This window comes from Phyllopteryx taeniolatus, chromosome 20, assembly GCF_024500385.1.
Source record: "Phyllopteryx taeniolatus isolate TA_2022b chromosome 20, UOR_Ptae_1.2, whole genome shotgun sequence".
Classification (NCBI taxonomy): Eukaryota; Metazoa; Chordata; class Actinopteri; order Syngnathiformes; family Syngnathidae; genus Phyllopteryx; species Phyllopteryx taeniolatus.
Genome location: NC_084521.1, coordinates 11,753,713 through 11,778,672, shown reverse-complemented (window position 1 = coordinate 11,778,672; position 24,960 = coordinate 11,753,713). Strand labels below are relative to the sequence as shown.

The 24,960-nt window shown below is 39.6% G+C and overlaps 1 protein-coding gene across 6 annotated transcripts in view; it reads left to right on the top strand.

Moving 5' to 3' along the window:
• Nucleotides 1-24,960, top strand: part of col11a1a (collagen, type XI, alpha 1a) — a 64,272-nt gene that overhangs the window by 5,837 nt on the left and 33,475 nt on the right. Inside the window, exons 4-19 of one of the 6 annotated variants that reach the window (XM_061758251.1) lie at nucleotides 2,829-2,991; nucleotides 12,380-12,505; nucleotides 15,013-15,108; nucleotides 16,756-16,941; nucleotides 17,154-17,249; nucleotides 18,497-18,775; nucleotides 20,263-20,328; nucleotides 20,486-20,527; nucleotides 20,633-20,695; nucleotides 21,815-21,889; nucleotides 22,014-22,097; nucleotides 22,806-22,862; nucleotides 23,755-23,808; nucleotides 23,906-23,959; nucleotides 24,596-24,649; nucleotides 24,768-24,821. In XM_061758251.1, coding sequence (XP_061614235.1) covers nucleotides 2,829-2,991; nucleotides 12,380-12,505; nucleotides 15,013-15,108; nucleotides 16,756-16,941; nucleotides 17,154-17,249; nucleotides 18,497-18,775; nucleotides 20,263-20,328; nucleotides 20,486-20,527; nucleotides 20,633-20,695; nucleotides 21,815-21,889; nucleotides 22,014-22,097; nucleotides 22,806-22,862; nucleotides 23,755-23,808; nucleotides 23,906-23,959; nucleotides 24,596-24,649; nucleotides 24,768-24,821 — 1,549 coding nt within the window. The remainder of the gene's footprint in view (nucleotides 1-2,828; nucleotides 2,992-12,379; nucleotides 12,506-15,012; nucleotides 15,109-16,755; nucleotides 16,942-17,153; nucleotides 17,250-18,496; nucleotides 18,776-20,262; nucleotides 20,329-20,485; nucleotides 20,528-20,632; nucleotides 20,696-21,814; nucleotides 21,890-22,013; nucleotides 22,098-22,805; nucleotides 22,863-23,754; nucleotides 23,809-23,905; nucleotides 23,960-24,595; nucleotides 24,650-24,767; nucleotides 24,822-24,960) is intronic. The other 5 variants (XM_061758252.1, XM_061758254.1, XM_061758253.1 and 2 more) reach the window with 5 other exon arrangements.

Sequence of the window (24,960 nt, the reverse complement as noted above, 5' to 3'; positions counted from 1 at the left end):
ACCCATATAAAATATTGTCTCATAAAATGACATATACACAACAAATTGATGGATAACTAGTTTTAAAATCAGAAGCCAATAAAAAGTGTTGAACTTTTTTTACATTTATTTCAAAAAGTGGTGGTAACATGAAATGCTTGCAATATCTCAACATTATACAAGTAAAGACACCAATTTTGGTATTTTCACAAGAAACATGAAGTCGACACACATGATTTGCTTTCGCGTGCCACATAAATTGATGCTGCGGGCCGGATCTAGCCCCCGGGCCACCACTTTGACACCTGTGCTGTAAGGGGTGATGGAACGTATCAATATTAGAACGATACCCTGATAGAAGAATGCCATTACACGTTCAAGATTGCCATCACAGTCTAACTGTACTGTTGCCGAAATACTTAAACATTTTCAATTTATGGTAATAATAATTTTTAAAATCAACACGATTCAAAATGTTACCACTGGAGGGCTCATTTGAAGTATTATATCATTCGCAATTAATGGTTTGTACTCTATCGTCTAATATTCTCAATCAGTATATTGTTAATTTGTATGTTACCAAATAAATAAGGGAGGACATGCGCGTGGGTTAAGTATTCAGTTTTGGCACAAGTGAGTATGGCACAGCACAACATTGATCGTGCTTCTCCACGAAAGTGTTCATTCACTGCACAGCTATAGCATCCAGCTGAGTCACATTACGTACAACTCTTCATTCATATATATATACTGTACTTATCTTGTACATGCTGACAAAAAGTGTACAAAAGTAGATTTTCGTGCCATCGCCAACTACTGGCCTGACATGCAGATAATTTTCAGGATTGTGTGAATGGTGTTTGTGATTGTTGAGATAATATCGCCGTCTGTACAGTCATTTTATTTTCTGTACCGCTTATCCTCAGTAGGGTCGCGGGCGTGCTGAAGCCTATCGCAGCTATCTTCGGGCGAAAGGCGGGGTACACCCTGAACTGGTCGCCAGCCAATCGCAGGGCACATATAAACAAACAACCGTTCATACTCACATACACACCTAATGGCAATTTAGAGTCTTCAGTTAACCTACCGTGCATCTTTTTGGGATGGGGGAGGAAACCGGAGTACCTGGAGAAAACCCACACAGGGACAGGGAAAACATACAAACTCCACACAGGCGAGGCCGGATTTGAACCCGGGTCCTCAGAACTGTGAGGCTGATGTGCTAACCAGTTGTGCACTGTCCCGCTCCGTCTGTATATGAAATTCAAATTCCCATTTTTACGAGGCGTTGTCATGTAAACAGTCCCAGACACTTTCTGATCCCCAGTGGTTTGCTCTATTTTTTTTATAAAAGCAAGAAAACAATGTACTGTAGTTCTTCCCATTGATGCACCATAGGTGCTCATCACTGGATTATCCATCTCATCGGGGATCTTCGGGCACAGAGACAGGCGAGGGACTCTAGATTACAGGGGCACAGCAGGGGCTGCAGTGGGCAACCTGACCTCATCCATGAACTCACTGCCTCTGTTATTTTAGAGTGAGTGCTCACCCAACCAGGAACAGTGCTCATAACCTTTTAGCATAAAACTGATTATCTGCTCCCGGGTTCAGAAATCCTCAAGTTCTCACAAAGAGCTTTGCCTTAGCTGACATGAACCCTTGTGCAGGGATAAGGGGGAATAAATAAACAGAAAGGCTGGTGAGAAATGCATTATAGGTATATTGTATGATGCCTTACAGTGTTTCCAGTGTTTGTGTAAAGAAGCACATTGTCTCCATGTTACTTGACTATTTTAATTGAAGAACAGATCAATAGAATTGTTGAAACTCTGCTTGATTTGCCGTAGTTTGAAAATGACATTTTAGTTCAAATGGCACGGAAACTCAGACTTTTGGAAACAGTGACACAGACACACTTGCCCTCTTCCTAATTAGGTATTATCAGTCGAAAACCATCCTGATTTGGGACAGCAGCCCCCTTCTCGTGACCTGAAACACCATAGGCCAGTTAATGCTTGTGAAGTCTAAACATCTTTTTTAAGTAATACGTATCTCATGTTTCAGACATTTTATATACAATAGTTCTGAAATTTCTTCCCACTCCGATATAATGCAACAGTTTGTCAAAGTCGATGAAAAAACCCATTGAAGTTACCCTTTACGTATGTGTCATATAATGTGACAGGTAATCCTTCCGGCTACACAGCTAAGCCTGGAGAGTTCAGTACGGCACATTTATTTTCCTCTAAACTGTGTTGTTGGAATGTGTTTCTATGAGTCTTGTTCAAAATAAATGAACATTGTGACTACAAGATTTATGAAAGGAAATTAACTCATACATGATCAGATATGGATCTGTGCCTGTGATTAATGCCTTGTGTACTCCAGCTTGAGCTTTCATTGGTGCCAAGTCTCATCTTCCACAGAACAATGTTTTGACTGTATGCCTCCTGCTCTGGTGAGGCAGGTCTTCCTGAATCCTGACACACACTTTCCACAATGTTCACCATGTCTGTCATGCCGAGTAACCCAGAAGAAGGATTAAGTTTGGAGTTTAATGAGTGTAATCCTGTGTTAAACAGGGCCAAAGTGTGGGGGCAAGAATGTGGTCCACTGCTGCCTGGTATGCAATAGCTCTTAAGCGCAGTGGTAAATGGTCCAAAGTGGAAGGAGGTGTCATACTCACGTGTGACCCCAGTTAGCCTGTTGTAGCTCGAGATGTTCCTTACCAAAATAAATATTTTTCTTGCTTGGATGAGACTGCAATGGGAGTATACTGTATGTTTTGCTTTGAGGTATAGTCGTACTGATCTTCCATTGTTTGCTGCTGTTTTGCTTTTGAACAGGTGGCATCGTGTTGCTATTAGTGTGGAGAAAAAGACAGTCACCATTATTGTGGACTGCAAGAAGAAGATCACCAAGCCTCTCCTCAGAAGTGACCAGACCTCCATCAGCACCAATGGCATTACTGTGTTTGGCACAAGGATCCTTGATGAAGAATTTTTCCAGGTAACATTCTCAGTGCCTTCTTTCAATAATAGATTTACATTAAATCTATTCCCAAGTAAATGCGGTAGAGGGACTGTAGCTTCAATGTAGCCGGTTGTCCTGAAACGTGAATCAATCAATGATGGGAATTCTTCAACTCATATTTATTCATGTGTTTTACATCTCTGTCATATCATCAATTGGACTCCTCTTCAGTTGATAACTGCATGTGGGGTGCTTTGATTTCATGATGAGTGCATTATCATATATATTTCAGCTTCATGGCAATCTTAGGTGTGGTAAAAGGCCCAAAAGGTTCCAACAGTTAGCTACTGTTTTCTACATCACACAGAAGTCGGGAGACTGGTGTATGTTTACGAACTTGTTATTAAGAGTCACTAGTCATCTCTAGAGTAGAGAGACTACAGTATATAACAATCTGTGGCTGGGTCCTTTGCTTTTGAATGCATGTTGTCATATCTGACTATACTGTATGTCAATAGTTGGTCATACGACATTTTTGTTTGTTTGTTTAATTGATCTGTTTTGCGATGCCCATGTGGGCTGCAGGTAGACGTCTAAGAGCTTTAGCCAATGCTTCTTTCTACCCTGTAATTACAAACACTAAGGTACTGTAGAAAAGTTAAATATGCCTACTTACCGCTGGTATCTTCACTCGTGAGTTTTTTTTTTTAAATTTACTGTTAATCTGTAAAATTGCATTAGTTTGAAGCAAATTGTATGAAGTGACCAACCAATGATGTGTTGGTATTAGTTTAATGGGAAGTATTTTACATTTAAAGTGGATTGTGGCCAAATTAAAGGCAATGATCACTGTCTAAATACAACCCCAATTCCAATGAAGTTGGGTCATTGTGTTAAACATAAATAAAAACAGAATACAATGATTTGCAAAGGATGTTCGACCTATATTTAATTGAATACACTACAAAGACAAGATATTTAATGTTCAAACTGATAAACTTGATTGTTTTTAGCAAATAATCATTAACTTGGAATTTTGTGGCTGCAACACATTCCAAAAAAGCTGGGACAGGGTCATGTTTACCACTGTGTTACATCACCTTTTCTTTTAGCAACATTCAATAAACGTTTGGGAACTGAGGACACTAATTGTTGAAGCTTTGTAGGTGGAATTCTTTACCATTCTTGCTTGATGTACAGCTTCGGCTGTTCAACAGTCCGGGGTCTCCGTTGTCGTATTTTGCGCTTCATAATGCGCCACACATTTTCAATGGGAGACAGGTCTGGACTGCAGGCAGGCCAGTCAAGTACCCGCACTCTTTTACTACGAAGCCACGCTGTTGTAACACGTGCAGAATGTGGTTTGGCATTGTCTTGCTGAAATAAGCAGGGACGTCCATGAAAAAGACGGTGCTTGAATGGCAGCATATATTTCTCCAAAACCTGTATGTACCTTTCAGCATTAATGGTGCCTTTACAGATGTGTAAATTACCCATGCCATTGGCACTAACACAGCCCCATACCATCACAGATGTTGGCTTTTGAACTTTGCGTCCATAACAGTCCGGGTGGTTCTTTTCCTCTTTAGCCCGGAGGACACGACGTCCACAATTCCCAAAACAATTTGAAATTTGGACCCGTCGGACCACAGAACACTTTTCCACTTTTCATCAGTACATCTTAGATGAGCTCGGGCCCAGAGAAGCTGGCGGCGTTTCTGGGTGTTGTTGATAAATGGCTTTTGCTTTGCATAGTAGAGTTTCAAGTTGCACTTACGGATGTAGCGCCGAACTGTATTTACTGACATTGGTTTTCTGAAGTGTTCCTGAGCTCATGTGGTGATATCCTTTACACATTGATGTCGGTTTTTGATACAGTGCCGCCTGAGGGATCGAAGGTCATGGCCATTCAATGTTGGTTTTCGGCCTTGCCGCTTAAATGAAGTGATTTCTCCAGATTCTCTGAACCTTTTGATGATATTATGGACCGGAGATGATTAAATCCCTAAATTCCTTGCAATTTTACGTTGAGGAACATTGTCCTTAAACTGTTGAACTATTTTCTCACGCACTTGTTCACAAAGAGGTGAACCTCACCCAATCTTTGCTTGTGAATGACTGCGCAAACCAGGGAAGCTCCTTTTATACACAATCATGGCACCCACTTGTTCCCAATTAGCCTGTTCACCTGTGGGATGTTCCAAACAGGTGTTAGATGGGCATTCCTCAACTTTCTTAGTCTTTTTTGCCACCTGTCCCAGCTTTTTTGGAACGTGTTGCAGCCATAAAATTCTAAGTTAATGATTATTTGCTAAAAACAATGAAGTTTATTAGTTTGAACATTAAATATCTTGTCTTTGGTAGTGTATTAAATTAAATATAGGTTGAGCATGATTTGAAAATCATTGTATTCTATTTATATTTATGTTTAACACAACGTCCCAACTTCATTGGAATTGGGGTTATATAACAAGTGTCAAAAAAGTAACTGTCAATGTTGTTTTAAAGCTATGTTTTACTTTAAACTGTTTGACAAAGAGTTTAGCATTCTACTGTTGTATTGCATCTGTTTGCATACTTCCCTGCTCACATGTACCACTTATAGCACACCGCAGAATACATTTATTCTATTAGAATTATGTTGCCTATGTGACGGTTTTAAAACAAAATTTTTAAATAGGCTGCCACAGTCTGGTAACACTTTTGGGTTCATGTGAGGATAGAGGGCTGAAGAACAATTTAATAATGGAAAAGACACTCTTGGTTGTCTCTGGTGGGAAGGAAAGGTCACAGAGAGGCTATGTTTTGAGAGAGGGCTGATTTGTTTATGAGCAGCCATTATGAGGACGCCATTTTTGAAAGAATGGCTTGTATTTATGGTATGCCTTGTCATTGACATTGGGACACTCAGAGCCTTAAATATGCTGTGTTTGCTTCTATACCATTAAATAAAGGGATCCAGGCACATTTTTTGTTAAACTCTGGTTTCATAAACTGATATTCTTGCATATCTTGTCAGTTTTGATTACATTTATGAGAGGGCTGTGAAGGCAGCATCTGTAAGAAACAGTGTGTCCAGTCAGAGACTGACAAAGTGGACACGCTGAAAATAGGAGCCATAAGTCTGCCAACAGGGTCTTCGCTGTGTGGTTTTTGGAACAGGTCTCCTGTCTGTTCTCTGTCCCTGCTCTCTGCACAAATCCACAGGGCCCATTGCATGCTGGGATGTAAAGGGGAAGGAAATACCGAAGTCTTAAGCATACATACGCTTACGATGAGAAAATAAACAGTGTAACCAGTTCACTCAAACTATTTTTGTTCGTCACAAGGATTGGGGTCTGAGCCACATTTGCATTTTTATGGTGTAAATGCTAAGTGTATGGTGTACTCTAAATGGCCCCAAAATAAAATAATACTGCAGGTCAGTGGTTTTTTCTGATCAATAGAGTACTTGGTTTTCCACCTACGTGACATTTTAATCATCAACATCTGCTGTAGGTACCTCTTTTAAGGAACATTTGTTTGTACTGTACATCAAATAATATTAAAATGGCATGTATTTGCTCTCAAATTTAAACTGGCATCATATTTTGCAAACTGACCTGTATTTTGCACAGACGTCCATTCATAGCATATCTGGCCTAGGTTTGAGGTGACCACCTTTGCAAAAGAATCTGCTTCAGATGAATGGAAGTCTTTCATTCCCCGCCATCACTTCCTCATCTCCTCCCCTCCCTGCGTATTCTCCCCTTCCCGCCACCACCTCCTCCCTCTCCTCTCTCCCCACCTTGAGGCCTCCCCACCGTGCCAAAGCAATGAGACCACCTATTCATGCAAGGGTGGCATTTCTTGGCTGAACTGAAGACATTAGTATACATACCTGTCTGTTCCTTAAAAACACACTGATCCTTGCTCTCATCTGCAGAGGTAGATGGCAAATAGGTATTCCATTTCCATTGTATTAAGTGTGGCGACTTGACTAAGTGTATGTTCGGCCTTAATTTCAGTACAAATTCAGTCATGCGCTATATTCCTCCAAATAGTGTGGAAACTGCTCAAATTTGACACAGAACTATGTATTGTACCATTATTTGGAAGCACTTTAAGTTAGGAAAGAAATACATATATTTTCATATAATGAAAAACATAGCCTTCCCAAGTATTGCAGAATTGTCACTTCTCTGCTAATTAAAGTGAAGTACGTTTTATTCAAAACAATTAATAAAGTAATAACATTTTGCATAATTCACATTTGACAAGCAATGTGTATGTACATTCTTTTATTGGTGCTATTTCAAATGAGTTGTCTTTTGCTGCTCTTTGTGTCATGCCACCTCTGCTGTGGGATCAGTCACTTTAGTTACTTTGGTGTACATTGGTATTCTGTGCGCTTGCAAATCTACTATTCTGTAAAGCTCAGTCTTTCCATGTCATATGACTTGATTAAAGGATTCCATTATTAGGCCCTGAGAGGGAAGGCAATTCTAATTGCTCAAACATCGTGTGCATGTTCTCAGGAGTTTCAGGAGTGATCAGGCTATCTTATGTGTGTCTGTATCTGCCGACCTTTTAAGGGACTTGGCTAATTGTTGTATGAGGATGTCTAATCATAGCTGACTATGGTCGGACAAAAGGTTGCCCTGGGCTGACATTTAATGCAACCTGAGGCAGAGCTATGTCAAAGGACCTACTGTATGTTGATGAATGCTTGTGTTTTGATTTGGCCAGTGTTGACCAACACTTAGATTGTGATTAGATGTACAGTATGTGATATGGCCATTTTTAAGATTAAATGTAATTGAATATAGGTGTAAATGCCGTTTTTCGACGGGCTCTGCTATAGCTAACCTTTGACTGGTGCACTGTTTATTTACGGTTATATATCTGTAGGCCTTTGTTGTTATCAAGAGTTTAAAAGGCAAGTTTCACTGTGCCCATCAACGGTATCCTGAATTGTAATGTTGAATGATTTCAACAATTTTCTGTCGTATCTGAGCCCAATGGAACAGGATCAAAGCTCCAGCTAAAAGTAGGTCTTTCTTTTAGCATGGTATAACGGTGCAGCACTATGTATTTCCATTTTATAGTACTAGCAACCTGTTGTACTTCAGTCATTCCCCACACAGCCCCAAAGGATGCTGTCTGAGCAGTACTTTGCAATGCTGTAGCCAGGAGGGGCATATTTTAGGAATTCTGGCTTTACTCCAAGTTGCCAAAGGCTTTTTATCTCAGCAGTCCACCATGGAAGACAGACCCAAACCCTCGGCATAACCCTCCCCAGGTGTTACCCTGCACAAAACATCTTTTAGCATCACAGCTGCTCTCTCTAAACCCCTGCTGCCTGCCTGTCTGTCTCTGGGTTCCTCTTGGTGTTCCCTCTCCTGAGTTGGCAGTTTTTAACCTGTCTGGTCTTGATCTTGTGAATCGGCTTGGCTTTGCCAAATGGCACGGCTACAATGTTTTTTTTCCCTGGAAAGAAAGGTCAGTGTGGCAAATGGGTTTCCAAGAAGCAAGTAGATTTAATGATCACATAATTTTGTCGTTTCTTCTGCTCAACTTCCTTACAAATATGGTCACGTCACTGTAACTGCCATATTGCACATATAATTCTGTGATATAGTCCTATGATTTTGGGGAATGGCAATGATTTTGTCTGAGGGTTGAACACAATGCCACCATAGTCTATTTGTGTGCAAATGGGTGGCTCACAGAGTGGACTAATTAGAACTGACTCTAGGCCGGATTCAAGCATTCACTGTTGGTTTTAGGATGACACATGAAGTAATACACGTCAGCTTGAGTCAGGGCAAAGCTTGATCTATCTTTTCCTGTCCAATTTCCCCAAATACATACAGTTGAAACCAGAAGTTTACCTACAATATATAAAAAGACACTTGTGCTTTTTTTCCTCACTGTCTGACATGAAATCCTTTCCTGTTTTAGGTTAATTTAGGATTACCAAAATTATTTGTACTTGGTAAATGCCAGAATAATGAGTTTCTTTTGGTTCTGGTTTTTAGACAATTTTTCTCTGCTTCGACTTAGAGTCAGAAGTTTACCTACAATTCATTAATATTTGATACCTTTGACTTTGGTCATATATTTTGGATATAATGCCACAAGCTTCTCACTATAATTGGCAGTAATTCTGGCCCATTCTTCATGACTAAACTGCTGTAACTGAGCCAAGTTTGTAGGCCGCCTTGCTCGCACATGTCTTTTCAGGTCTGCTCATAAATTTCAGAAGGATTGAGATCAGGGCTTTGTGATGGCCACTCCAAAACATTGACTTTGTTACCCATAAGCCACTTTGTAACTAGTTTGGTAGTATGCTTTGGGTCATTGTCCATTTGGAAGACACATTTGAGCCCACGTTCTTTCCTCATGATGCCATCTATTTTCTGGAGGGCACCAGTCCCTGCTGTAACAAAACAACCCCATAACATGATGCTGCCACCACCGTATTTTACAATTGGGATGGTTCTCAGGCTTGCAAGCTTCCGCCTTTTTCCTCCAAACGTAACAATGCTGATTAGGGCCAAGCAGTTCAATTTGAGTTCCATCAGACCACCGGACATGTCTCCAAAATGTGTGGATTTGCGAACTGTAATCCTCCTTTTTTATGTTTCTTTCAGAGTAATTGCTTCTTCTTCTAACGTATGCGCCTTTTTATATATTGTATGTAAACTCCTGGTTTTAACTGTACACTCACCTCAAGATAGCGAGAGCTTGTCAGGCTTGCCATGGAGTTTTTACTACAGTCATGCATCTGCTTTGAAGGGTCATTTTATGTTTCAGGTCATTTGGTAAACACAGGATGTACATCTATGCCCTTTTAATAAGATTGATGCATAAATGTTGTTTTAAAAGTTAACATAGAATTTAAGAGCTTTGGCGAGAAACAAATGGAAGAGGCGCTGGTGATCCAGTCTAAACTAGTTTTCAGTCTAAAGAAGAACATCATGTCAGCTGTGGTAAACTTTGCTTTCATCCACCCTATGGCAAGTCCTCCAGACAGCATTATTCTGCTTAATGCAACACTGGCAGTGCAACAGGAGTTCAGAACTTTCAGAGATAGATTTATACCATTCCACTCACTGCAGTAGAGATACGGCAACACCTGTTGGACAACATGCTTTGTCACTGAACACATTTAGAGATGTGGTTATTTCTAGGACAAACAATCATGAGTTAGTTTCCATGGCAAAAAAAACCAAAAAAACACAAAATTTATTAGGTACTGTGTGAGAATGGGACAGAAGATAGAAAATAAATTAATTGGAAATGCTTTGTGTAATACATTCTTGCCAGTAGAATATGACTTTAATTTGTAGAATACATTGTATAACATTTTACAATATAGGTTGTTATCATTCATAAACTACAAAGGTTTCATCTATAGAAAACAAAATTAGGTGATGTCCAGATTACACTTTATATTTATCGCAGGCATTTAACTTGACTAATAAATGTACTTGACTAATAAATGTAGAATAAGATTATGTGTTTGGCATCTCCTATTTGGCAAATGAATTGCCTGACAATGCATTATGGCAGGAAAGGGTATTTTCGTTTGATACAATTTGGTTTGATTTTATGTTAGTTATTCCTAAAATGGCAATTAATACCTTAATAGCTGTATCTGTTGAGAAATAAAAAAAACATTTTTAAAATAGCATTACACCCACCCAGAGGCGCGCAGAGAGGAATTTTGAGTGTTAAACTGAAATGGTGCAAGATGTTGATGGATGGTTGAACAAAGAGACGTTCAAGGGGCTCTGCAAGTCTTAGCAAATAAATGTTTATATGAAGGTACATGTTCAGGATCCATAGATCACATTTTCATGCAGGTGGAATACATGCTCACATTCTCCTGACAAGTTACAACCTGCTTCAGTCCTCTCATTTTTAACTAACAATCATCTACTATTTGGCCCTTTCACACCAAGGGGCTGGTTTATTAAAAGTTTACACATGCAAAAATCGGTGCAAACTAGACTGCAAACAGATGTGGCCGCTGATCTACTCCCGGGCACAACTAACATTGTGTCTGCCAAACATACTAAATTGCCAAGCACATTCATTTTGCACAATGTGGGAGGAGTATTTGAAAATTTATTCATTTAGCACCCACAATGTGATTTAGCAAACCTGAGACAATCTCACTGGATGATTTTGTTTCTTTAAACATCGCATCTGAAAGGTTGCTGCAAACCAGCACGCAAAGCAGACCAGAAGAAAGGTGGTAGGGAGACCTTTTTCGCTTGTGTAAATCTTTTTTAAATGCCAACAAAAATTATCTTTCCATATCATCTATTCAGCAATGTGTGGTGAATGAAAGACTTATTTCAACAGTGGGTATCCAAAGCTCTTAATCATTGTAAAAATCAATTAATTGAACACATTGTTATTATCATTATTGTATTTTTTTAAATCAATCCACATACTGGCTTGCATGCAGCTATGGGGATAGGCAGGGTGAATGGAAATGAACGATCGTTGGATGGGATAGATAAATGAGGTCTGGAGACATATTCAAGTTGCCAGCGGTTTTCACCAACTCATTCTGTATTTAATAAGGGTACCCGCTAACCTTCAATGCTCCAGTCACTCAGGAATCGCTGCGTCCTCTTCGGCATATCGAGCCATCTCCATGCGAGACAATTTGTGCCACTTTTAAAGGGAACGAGAGAAGCCACTTCGATTGGACAGGATTGAAGTCGACTGTGATGACGCCCAGACCAGTGTGGAAGTCCCACTTTTAAATGCGCTGGGGGTACGCCTGCCCACAAAATTACCAAAACTGGGTCTAGCCCATCTCCTCGCAGAGTTGCGCCAAGTGCAGCTCTTAACTGGTTGCCCATGGCTGCCCCAACAGTAATATGTATTTGTCAATATTATAGGTATTGTGTATGTGTATGGGTGTCAATTGAATCATGTTATAATTTGCACTAGTTGTCTAAGAATAAAAAGGAAATAACTGCAGAAGAACACACAGTCACAACTGCTAATTATGTCTTGATGGCAGAACAAATATTGGTATAGTTCCTGTGTTAAACCCCCCTGCATTGTTAATAATAATAGTTTGAAATTCCTCCCTGCATCATGTGAGTTGAGTGGTGTGTGTGTGTGTGTGTGTGTGTGTCTGTGTGGGTGTGTGTCTAGCTATTTTATTTTACAAGGGCTTGTGTTTGTACTGCCAGACGCCATAACTGTAAAAGTCCAAAGAGATATCACCGATAATTTTATATTGTACCACTCCACCCAATACGTGGGAGTCTATGGGCAAGATGAGACCCGAGATCACCTCTTACATCGTCATTCAAGCTTGAAGCCTCGTCTTGTCTTGTCTGTGGAGTGTTTTTTATTTGCCAATTAAACATGAACATGAGCTAACTTGAGCATATTTTTCTCTTTTCCACAGGGGGACATCCAGCAACTTCTGATCGTTTCCGATTCCAAAGCAGCATACGACTTCTGTGAACATTACAGCCCGGACTGTGACACTCCCCACAGTGAATCCCTGCAGGCCCAGCAGCCTCAGGAAGAGGTCAGCCAACCAGGGAGGGTGGGAGTTATTCTGCAAAGTACTTATTTAGGACCATAATTTGTTTTCCTACTACAATGAAGACATTTACTTTGTTTCAGCATGTTTCACAATTTCAGCATCCACACACTTTAATTGAGTTACTTCAAAATATTTCATTTGCTTATTGCACACAAATAGTGCAAGTAGTGTTATTTGGCACTCTTGGGCCAGTGCAATACTATTATTACGTATTTGAAGCAAAATGTCGTCAAGTGTACAGTATTTATTTTCTCTGCCATGGTTCTTATCCATGCACTCATTACCAAACTATAAATAATACTGTCGATGGGTCACGGTTGAGAGGAGCATTAGTATAATTTTGTATTTATTTATTAATTTATTTATTTATTTCAGCTCACTATTCTCTGGTTGAAAGCTATCTAACCTGCTTTTCAACCAGCACCATCATTTAAATCTGTGAATGCATACAGGTCGGCCAGGTTGGCATTGCAAATAAAAATCTGTTGTTAGTTGCCTTACCTGGATAAATAAATAAATAAATAAATACACATAGATAGTTAGGCCCATTTATATATCCATTGTGTCCTTGATTTCCTGATGCATTGCACAAACCACTTCCCAAGCTGGTGTCATTTAACCTTTTCATTAATTTCCAATGAGTATTGCACACTTTATTTATTCATTTCACAAAATAGAAACAATACATGGGAAACCATATTTCGAGTTATATATACTAAATAACTAAAATATATATTATTTCATGATAGGTATGACACCTTAATTAAGTGTAATAAAAATGTTTTCAAAAGCACAATGACCGCAACTATTAGGGTGTGTTCTGTACATATTCATGTGTGTTTGCTACAAATAAGTGCTGCACTAAATACACAGCTACGTAGCATTCCACTCGTCTGTGATGTCATAGAATGTGCCCACAGTCAGCTGTCAAAGCATGCTGTTGCGTATACCTGGTTGAAGGTGTTTCCAGATGTGCGCACATGCACGTGATTGAATAGGCTCACCTGTGGACAACGGCGCAGTGTTTGGAGTCGGACTGGGAAGACCGTGTGTGTACGGCTGCAGTTAAAGTGCTAAGAGAATATCAGGTTCATCTTTTGATAATATTATAAGGAGTCATTTGGATACAAAACAGATGATAAAGCTTCATAACTCTGTCTAATGATTCTTTCTTCATTGTGATTACTTACCCCTTCTGTACTTATGAAAGCACTGACAAACTTAATTAACCACACTGCAAAAACTCAAACTCTTACCAAGAAGATTTGTTTTATTTCTAATCAAAACATATCTGATTACACTTAAAATAAGACCCATAACACTTAAAATAAGACTGATAATCTAAAAGTAACTTGTTTCAAGTAAAAGAGAAATTTGTCATAAAACAATCCAATAACATTTTTTAAAATATTTATTTCAAGTAAAAATTAGCTTGAAACAAGTGAAACCTGCCTAAAAAAAAGTTACTTTTTAGGTGATGAGTTTTATTTTAAGTGTAATCAGATTTGATTTGCATAGAAATAGGACGAATATTCTTGGTTGGCAGTGCAGTGAAGCCAATTGTAAGATGTCTACCTATGGGTGAAATGAGCAGGCAGCAGTCATTGCACAGTGGAATATGTTATTGTCATTACAGATCCATACATCAGTGTCAACTACTCACTGATCCAAACATGCATACATTGGATTGAAGAGCAATCAATGAACTGCGCTTATGATTTATTGTTTCACCATAAATCAAGCAAGATCAAACTGAGCAGCTGTGTGCACTACAAGATAATTTGGAATGTGTTCTTCCCCGCAACATACATAATTCATGTTTAGGATCTAGAATAAAATGTTGACTGGTGTTAGGATGTGATTACTTTGACAGATAAATGAGTGAATTTCATCTTTTGGTTTATTTCCTCAGTGTGGCTCTGCATGCTTCTCGTCAACTCATCTTTCGTTTATGGTTGACCTTAAAAGCCCTGAAGCGCGAAATTACATGCTTTCATTAAGAAAGCTCCATTGCAATGTGCTTAAAATGCAGCTGGCTTTGAAGTTTGCCTTTTGTATTCCTCCACTTTATGAGCTCTTAAACATCCCATCTGTTAGCATGTTTGGAGGCTGATACCAGCACAACTTGTTTCTGCATTTCACTCATCTGCTCACCACATTCAAGCCATTACCTTATTCAGTAACACCTGGTTCTTATTATTTATTTATTATTACGCAAAGAATAACTATATTCTTCCGTTACACATAATGTACTATATGGATACATGTAATGTTATCCAAAATGAAAAAAAATATATCTACTGTTTTTATTCATTGTTTTCCCACGCACAAATAATGCAATTATTTGGTTTTAACTATGTAACATGCTCGTGGCGATTGCATTAAATGCAAGATCATCTCACTCTGCATCCTTGTTGCTAACTAACGTTAACCCGTTCATTCCTTCCCTTTCTCCCTCTCTCTTTCTCCCCCTTGGTCAACATCTGTAGTACACTACTGATGATTTAGATTACTCTCAGTTCTATGATTATGCTGAGGGAGCCACTGACATCGTTCCTACTGATGATGAGTATTCTGAGCCGAAGGTAAATGAAAAAAGGAAAAGCAATGTGTCGTCTCTCTTTGTTCACAGTCCCTCTTTTGGTTTGTCTTTCGTGGTGTCTGTATCCCAATGTTTATATGCACGTTGATATTCCAATTACTGAATTTAATAAGGTTTGAGATGGGCTCCGGTAAACTGCTCTTATGCTTTCAGAAAGATTATCGTGCTCTGTTTTGATTGACACTGTTTAGTTACCTTATATGTATATCTAAAAGAAGGTGGGAATCACAAAATAACTCACAAGATTTTATCACAATATTATAGTGTTGACACAATCAATGATATACCAAAAGCAATATATCTATGACTATTATAAAATTTGAACATCCATGTAATTGAATGAATGTGTTCATATTCATTAATTGCAAATAACTTGCATGATTAAATAAATACAAAATAGTGGCAAAAAAAAGCATAGTCAAATTCGAAGCTCATACGTCCAATACATTTTTATCAGTGCGAACACAATTACTCTGAAGTATTTGATCTATCTGTTCACTCAGTACTGGTTGGAAAGTCTGCCTTATAGTTACCGCTTGGCTCGGGGCCCCCATTGTGAAAATTGCTCAGTGTTATTCCACATTCCAAAAATATGCAGCATAAGCAAAGAGTCAAAATTTACAATAGGTGTGAATGTGAGTGTGAATGGCTGTCTGTCTGTCTATATGTGCCCTGCGACTGGCTGGCGACCAGTCCAGGGTGCGCTCCGCCTTTGGGCTGCTCCCTGCCGCCGTGAACAGGATAAGCGGTGTAGAAAATGGATAGTACCATGACAAATAATGATGTGACATCATCAAAAATGCATTAAATGAAACTTGACATATTTTGACAATGGGCAGTGACAGTTTCGATATCCACTGCAAACTACAATCACGATACTATAGATTTTGCTGCATTAATACATATAGCATATTACAGAGTCAATCAAAACTGAACATTATTATCTGATTAAAGGAGCATTTGTGTTGGATCTCATTAGATTGTGCAGGTGTATTTAATAAAGCGTCCTGAAAAAAAAAACCAACTAATAAATATTGATATAACACCAAAAATAATCAATCAAATCCATAATGAATAGTTTTTTTTGGACCAGTTGTCGTGACTGTGATTTTGAGATGGTTGAGCTAAAGTTGTTAATGTGCATGTAAACATATTCAGTGTGTCAAATGTCTTTTGTCTCTTTTATGTGGCTTCAGTTTTCTCAGACTCAATCCCATTTTTGAATTCCAGCATGTCTTTAATACTATTGTTTAGAAATTGCAGCAGTCACAGAAGGAACCAACCCGGCTATTTTATTGTGCTGCAATAGCTCTAAAGATCTGCTGAAAAGCAAATATCTAAATGTGCATCCGTCCCAAAATCATAAATATGTGTGTTTCATGAACGGCGCAGTCTGTGGTTGTTGTACAGCATCTTCCATTTGTATTATAGTGCATATTCTTCTAATTACAGCCCAAGTTCTTTTTGTGTTGCATGTGGTTTGAACAATCAAGCACACGATGGGCTGTTATTGGGCTGTGATATTTGGGTTGCGAAAGACTGGACACCATTCACAGATTGTGCCTTTAAATAATTTCCACTCTTGAATGTTTGTCTTGGTGTTTGTTTTGTCGCCGTCCCCCTCTTCCAGAGAACCAAACGTAGTGTCTCCATGAAAAAGAAGAGGACCCGAAAGTCCCTCAGTAAAACTAAGGCCAAGCCCTTAAAGTTCTTGGCTACCAAAAAATCACCAGCTAAAAAGTTTGCCGCTAAGAAGAAGCGACAGATGCCAGGCTACCAAGCCACAGCGCCAGCACGACCCCGAGGCAGTTTTAGGGTAAACGATCAAGATGAGAAAAGAAACAAAACCCATCAAGATTTTGAAGAGAAAATCTGTGATGGTAGCCTGTGAGCTCCCTAACCTCTTCCGTGTAGAAGTAGCAGAGTCTGTAGTCAGCTTGGGAGGACCCCTATAGCAAATAACCACTGGTTCAAACCTTTGTGGTAACCCTTGCTTTATTCTTCTTTCCTTTTTTCAACATGACTCAGCTAAACAATGTAGGAGATTACAATACAGGCATTGACTACGGAACTGTAGATGATTCTCAGAGTCAGTCTCCCTTTGCCACGCATGGACCCAGTGAGGTAATTTTTAATCTTCATTCTCATTTTATTTTAATTTTAAAAATAGTTGAGGGGAAATGTTGTCCAGGAGGATTTTGCCCAAGTCTGGTATGGTACCTGGTATGTAAAGACACAGCTATTTCAGTGAAATTGGTGCGTCTTTTGGGTTGTGCCCTCCATTAGACAAACAGCTTCTCGGGATGCGTTGCATTCCTAAAAAACATGCAAATCTTGACGCTTGATGTCTAAAGATTTTAACCAACTCTAACTTATCTTTGGTTGGTTGTTGTTGTTAAAATCTTAATTTTAAACTATTAGACTCTGTAGGCTGTCTGGTATGATCGCCTTGCTAATATAATTCAACAAAGCGGAATACACCCTGTACATCTATTTCCCTAAAACAACTTGGGGAAAAAATGAGGTGAATACAAGCCCAATGGAAATTATTTGTTTTAAGTCTAAATTATTTTGTTGCTTTTTATTAACCACAAAAATTTAAAGTAGCGACTGATACGGCATAGTATTATTGAACAGCATATGCGCTATTTCCCATCAATGAAGAAGTTTGGTTTTACGTGTTCTGTTCAGAACTATGATCAACTAAAACCAAAGCTTCCCCACAGCCAGCTATCAACTTGCTTTGCCTACCGCAGCGTATGATGCAGTGGATGTGATTACACAGGCGCCTGCAAATCTATCATTTGGCTACCTGGATTAGTGCCAGCTAAACCTGTGTAATCACATTCTTCTTCTTGCTCTCCAAAATTGAATCCTCAAGTTGGAATGAAAGAAGTGATTGTGCCAAGTGAATGTGGTTTACAAGTCATATCCAAATTTGTGAATTTGGTTAAAATCCTGAATGATTGCGCTTTCAAAAGGACAGTTCAGACATTCATTCCAGCCTTTTTTGTTTTGGTATCAGTAAATTGTATGTGATAAGGAACAAAGGAAGGCTGGAATAGTTCTAAGTCTGTTGCGACATGTATGTATTAACACCTTTTTGACTATATATAAAGCTATAATGATAACACCTTTTGTACTTTGTAGTATTTTGGCATTTGACGTTAAAGGTGAGGATTTTTGACAATAATCCTATATAAAACCCAATAAAATCTATTTTGAATGCTCAAGGTGTTACCATTGTTATTATAGCAATATATTTGCATATACATGCTTTGATAACTTCTAAAAATAAGGTACACAGTTTGCTCAACTAACACTCTGCTGGCCATTGCTTCCTTTCTCCTTCGCTTTTGTAACAACCCAAGGCTGTGGAGGAGGATGTTGTCGGTGATTATGTCACTGAAGCCCCTCCCGTGGCTCCGGAGCCCGCCGTTGTCCCAGAAACAGCGGAAAACGTGGACACTGGTCTGGAAGCATATGACTTGAAGGAATATGATGACCTAAAGGAGTATGACTTGGGAGAGGTTGACAACAGGTTGTATGACTATGGGGCATACGATGAGTATGGCCCTGGCTCCTCTAAACCGACTGCTGCAGAGGAAGAGGAAGTGGGGCCCGGGGTGGCTGCTGAAACTGAGAGCACCGTAAGTATCCACACCCCGACTTGGAGACTGAGGGGTGTGTGCATGAGTGCACGTGTAAGGGGCTCATTCTTTCTTACAGTGCACATCTTTTCTAGTTGGCATGATTAATGAATCATTGGCATGTTGCGTGTGGAGTCGGTCCAGGCTGATGGTTTGCTGGTGATTTGATTGACCTCTAAGAGGGACGCGTGCATCTCATTGTTTGGGTTTGTCAGAACAGAATGTTTCTCTTCATAGATTCTGACGCACTCATTGCAAATGATCTCATTTGTCTTGATATCTCTCCACACCTAACCGCCGATAAGTGTATGTCAACCCACATACCAAACTAGCCCTGGCTCCTAGATCTTGGCGATAAATGATGATGAGTAATCTATCACCAAGATTTGTTTCGGCCATTGCCTCTCTGTAAAATACTCCTTGTCAATTTTATAGCGATTACGGTAGGCCATTAATTCCACTTTAAGTGGTTCAGCAACCACTAATACTTCTAAAGTGCTCTCTTTTTGTGTCTGAAGTGTTTATTATTTTTACTCTGAATCCTTGAACAGACCGACAGATCCTCAATCCTTCCGGTTGTTGTGTGATTTATTATACAATTCACCAACTAAGATGAAACTTGATAGCAGTCTCAATAGAGCTGATCAGTATAATTGTTTGGATTCCCATTCATCACTTTTGCATGGCCACTTGTTGCTAGGCAGAATTGGTAGGGCATTACCAATCACAATGACCAAATGACATGCGCCAGTCATGATTTCTGTGCTGTATCTTGGCACACTGCTACCACAAACATCAGGAAAAGACACATGGACATTTGTAACTAAGGTCCAAGGGCAGAAAAGTATTATGTGTACTTACAGTTGCACTCAATTCGACAACAAAAAAATTTAACCGGTACAACTTTGCATGACAAAATCACATTGTAAAGAAAAGAGGAGCAAGCCATTTTAGCACCATATTTTCATCTACAGACTCTATTGGTACGCTCACTTTTCCTTAATTCAAAATTGCCATAGATGGTCATACAGTATCTCTCAGGATGCTTTTAAAGTTCCTCTACACACTTAAAGAAAAGCATTATCTACTCTCCACTTCTCCACTTCCAAAGCACCCCTAAACATCACCACCAATAACCAAATCCAAATCATGTTGTGCCCAAATAAGAATGCAAATGCATATCTCCTTATTTTTCTCTGTCTTTGGGGTTTGCATGTCATCAACAACTTGTTCAAATGGGATATCGTTCTAGTTGATCGCCATTAGCCTTCCTGCACGGTGCCAGTATAGTATAGTGCATTGCTCCACTTCAAGCACATTGAGTCCACTCTTGCTCCAGATAACTAACATTTGCCTGTTTAGTCATTTCACTCCAGTGTGTTACTCTTAAATCCTCCTTCTAGGTGCCATGTATACATGACACCCAGTACACAGTCCTGATGGACCGGGCAAAATGTGTCACCTCTTTGCTGTCTTTGTTACCGCAGGTTGCTGGAGCTGGAGGAGCCTTCGGCCAAAAGGGAGAGAAGGGCGAGCCCGCTGTGATCGAACCTGTAAGCCCCTAAAATTTGGTGCTCAGGGTTTCCAATGACAGAACATTTCTTTCTGGAAAGATTTTACTCTCTCTGCTGTAATGTAAAAAATTATGAATTGAAGTAAATCTTTCTGCTGCCAGTGTTGGTGGTGTGATACAATGTTTGTTTTATAAAGGGCATGCTGATTGAAGGACCGCCAGGACCACCGGGCCCAGCTGTGAGTATATATGATTAAAAGTAAAAGAAACCAATGGACAGTTTAAAACCTGAATTGTCACGTTATGCTATTTGTCTGCTAATTTTTTTTTTTTTTTTTTTAAAGGGTCTCCCTGGTCCCTCAGGCCTACAAGGACCCCCTGGTGGTGCTGGGGATGCTGGTGACAGAGTGAGGTTTTTTTCGGGGTTTTTTTTTTTTTTTAAATGTGACTTCTGCCACCTCTTTTGACCGCTAAAGGGCCCACATTTGTCACTAAATTGGATGAAATCTTTTTTTTTTTTCTAAATTTATATGTTGCGGTGGAACCAGTTAGCACATCTGCCTCACAGTTCTGAGGACCGGGGTTCAAATCCCGGCCCCACCTGTGTGGAGTGTGCATGTTCTCCCTGTGCTTGCGTGGGTTTTCTCCGGGTACTCCGGTTTCCTCCCACATCCCAAAAACATACACGGTAGGTTGATTGAAGACTCTAAATTGCCCATAGGTGTAAATGTGAGGGCAAATGGTTGTTTATATGTGCCCTGCGATTGGCTGGTAACCAGTTCAGGGTGTACCCTGCCTCTCGCCCAAAGATAGCTGGGATAAGCTCCAGCACGCCCGCCACCCTAGTGAGGATAAGCGGTACAGAAAAGGGATCAGACTGGAAAGTTATATCAATGGGAATAGGGTTTGTGCTCTGGTTATGAATTATGCATATCGAATCATTTGCTTCCTGGACTCAGGCTGTAAAACAAACGTATGGACAAATGCACACCATCTTACTTTGGGTGTTTGTTTTGGACTGCAGACAGATGCTTAGGAATGGACGGGGTTGGTTGTGTGCAGGAGGAGGGGCAGACTCCACTAACAAACATTAGCCTCCAGCATTGACTTTCCTACCCATGTGTACAAGTGCAATTGAATAAGTAATTTAGTTTTTTGACAGAGACAATTTAAATATAGTCGCAAGACGGCATGAAACTGAAAAGAGGTTTTAGCTATTCCCAGCTACTCCAGTCTCTATTTGGACTTTTGCATTCATTATAATTTTGGGGTGCATTTACTTTCAAATTTAAAAAAAAAACACAAAACATTGATATAGATATGCAATTAGAAGGGGTTCTGTTCCCTTAAGTTCTACACCATTCAATGTCAAACTATACCGTACATAGGCATTTAATTATATTTTATAACGATTAGAGAAAAGCCTCTCATTTACTCAAAGCACCACAATTCCACTGATAAATTTCCCTCTCTTGACATTTGACATAGTTAATCATTGATTATTCTTTACATGTCATCCACTTCAGGGTCCTCCTGGTCGTGCTGGTTTGCCTGGTGCTGATGGCCTGCCTGGGCCCCCCGGTACTATGCTGATGCTGCCAGTAAGTTCGCCGAATATTAAACACTTTTAAACCAGAGTTATTTCTGTCCCACCAAATAATGAGGGACAATTAGTAACGCGCTGAGGAACCTTTTCATTCGTGTGTCTATATTTGTGTGTAACAGTTCCGCTTCGGTGGCGACGGTGAGAAGGGTCCAGTGGTGTCAGCCCAAGAAGCCCAAGCTCAGGCCATCCTTTCCCAGGCCAGAGTAAGTGGACCAGGACATAAAGAAAAAGAGTTGGAAAGATGAAGCACGCAGTAGTTTGGGGAGAGATTAGGAGAGGTATGATGGCTTTTACTGGGTTTTCAGGATTAAAAAGAGATATGCTGAGTGGGCTGAAGCGCAACAACGTAAAGAGGCCACTTGGAACAGATGGGCAGTCAGGACAGACTGTTAAAAATACCCCAAAGACTCTCAGCCTGGGGTGGCCGAAAGTGACAGGTGTAGAAAATATGTCTGCGTGGCTTCAGGGTTGGTCTTGAAGTTTAAAAACCGATACCATAGTGGAAAAAGTAGCCATAATGTGGAAATATTGGATGCATCCAAATATAGCAATTGCAGTATATTTATCAATATTTATCTTATAAATCAAATGCACAGGATATTGCATCTTGTCACGAAGGTATTTTTCCCCTATTGCAATTTAGATTCAAGGTGCACTGAAAAGGTTTTAATTAAACATGATGAAAATAAAGTTATACTGCCTTTTCATTATTGAGAATATGATGATAACTACACATTTATATTAAAAAAAAAAGTTGTGTAAAAAAATTTTTTTCTGGGGTAACATTTTATATCTATGTTTTTGAAAATGTGGTAAAAGTGGTCCAAAATACAGATTGTCTTCTGTAATTTCTATATAGATATTTAAATAATATAGTGTGGTGAATTTCATTTCATGAATTTACATTGCAGCTGGCTATGAAAGGACCCCCAGGGCCAATGGGCTTGACAGGAAGATCAGGGCCAGTGGTGAGTAACTTTTATTTGAATTATTCACACCTTTTTTTAAAACACATATTATCCCTATATTTTTTAACCTCCTTAACAAGTAAAACCCGAAAAATTATTTTCAATGAAACATGATCATGTGTTACTATTTCCATTGCACTTAAATGAGGTAATTATTGCATTTTGTGATCATTTCATCGTGTCACTGGAATCATGCATTGTGACACAGTTCAAACCAGATGATTTGTTTGTGAATGTCGTGGCATCAGCACTTTGTGGCTCGGTGACACCATGCACACCGCCTGCTTGTTACTATCTAGGTGCTGCCAGCTGCCTAGGCAGTGTACTTCTGTCCACCCCCCAGCTTCCACCTCCTCTCTGTTGGGCTTGTTGATACACGATCCACTCATTATCGACTGCAAAAAGCACACTGACGGGGCCTCTTTGAAATCTGCCTTTCACTGGCTTCAGTCCAAGTGTAATCATCAAAAATGAAGCATGCTAACATCTTGCTGTATTGTGTGTGGGTTTGAATTTGAATATTTAGACCTAAGTGTACAAAACATAGTTTTACAGCGTTTTGTGCCCTTATTTTGTTACTTCTAATGCTTTTGGAGTCTTAAGGTGTATGTATATAGAATATGCATGCAATAATGATTTAATTACATACACATTAATTAAGTAAAATAGTTTCAAATCAGTATTTACACATTTCCGGGACATTGTTCCTTCCTAACAGTCTTTTCAAGTAGACCATGTGTCAATCTTCTCGAGGCCCATACAGAGGGATTTGTTGTAGCTAAACACTGCCCCCTAGTGATGATGTTTAAACAAACCCTGCCTTTGTTGAAGAAAAGTGGTTTGGTGACGATTTTAGAGACAACTTGTTTGGTTTGTCCTATCTCCTTTCAAGGGTCTACCTGGTTCTACTGGACTGAAAGGTGATGGTGGTGATCCCGGTCCTCAGGTGAGAAGGATGTGTTTAAAAAAAAAAAAAAAAAAAAAAAAAAGTGAGTGAAAGTCCCATCCAAGGTTACTGTTGCTCACTGGGTGGTTTTCTGCAGGGGCCCCGTGGCGTCCAAGGGCCACCAGGACAAATCGGGAAAGCTGGCAAGAGGGTGAGTGAACTCAGTGACCCTGGTCCAGTCACACTGTAGTGCATGTTAGATTACCTCAGTATTTGTTTTGTGCGGAGTTGTTTGTACCTGCTGCTCAAACGCTAAGAGGATTTTTTTTTTTTTTACAACCCAACAAACATTCGCTTGACAAGCGCTTAGAAGCCCGTGCGGCCTCCAATCCTCGGATCAATAGCTGGCCTGTTTAATCTGTCTGAAAATGTCAAAGTGAGTCAGAAAGCGAATAGGGGAGGTGCTGCTCAATTTGTGTCAAACGCCTTGACCTAATTGGTTACTAATAAACATAAACCAGTTACAGACATATCACTCATAAAATCTTATTTAATTGGGCAAATGGGAGGCATTAGGTGATTTTTAATATCCTAAAAAACATACCCATTTTCAAGGATATGTTATTGGACCCACTCCCACCTTATCCTCGGAGTTTGTTCTCTGATGTCTTTTTGTAATTTTCATCACAATGAAACAATGCTTTAATGAATGTTTTCACACTCCTGCTAACTATCTGCTGGTACCCACAAGACAGAATAATTTCATTTATGCGTTCCTATAACAGAAATCATTGCTCAAACATGTTGCAATATACAATATGTTCAAGGTCTGTTCTCATGTTTCTAGGGTCGTGCCGGAGCTGACGGTGGACGTGGGATGCCCGGAGAATCAGGCAGCAAGGTACCAAATACTATTAGCAATTACAATATATTTGCAAGTTGCCAAGTTTTGCTCAAAAGCTGGTGCAACTCATAATTACGTTGCCGTGAGTTGCCGTTCTTGTGTTTTTATATAACAGGGTGACCGTGGCTTTGATGGACTCCCCGGACTGCCTGGTGAAAAAGGGCACAGGGTAAGTGCAGTTACATTTCTTTTTGTAGAATACTTTGGAATTTCTTCCCCAAAGTTTTGGTTTTTCCTTTGTAGAATCAACTTCATATGAAGGATTTGTCTATTCAAAGTAAATTATAAACCTAATATCTGTAAAATAG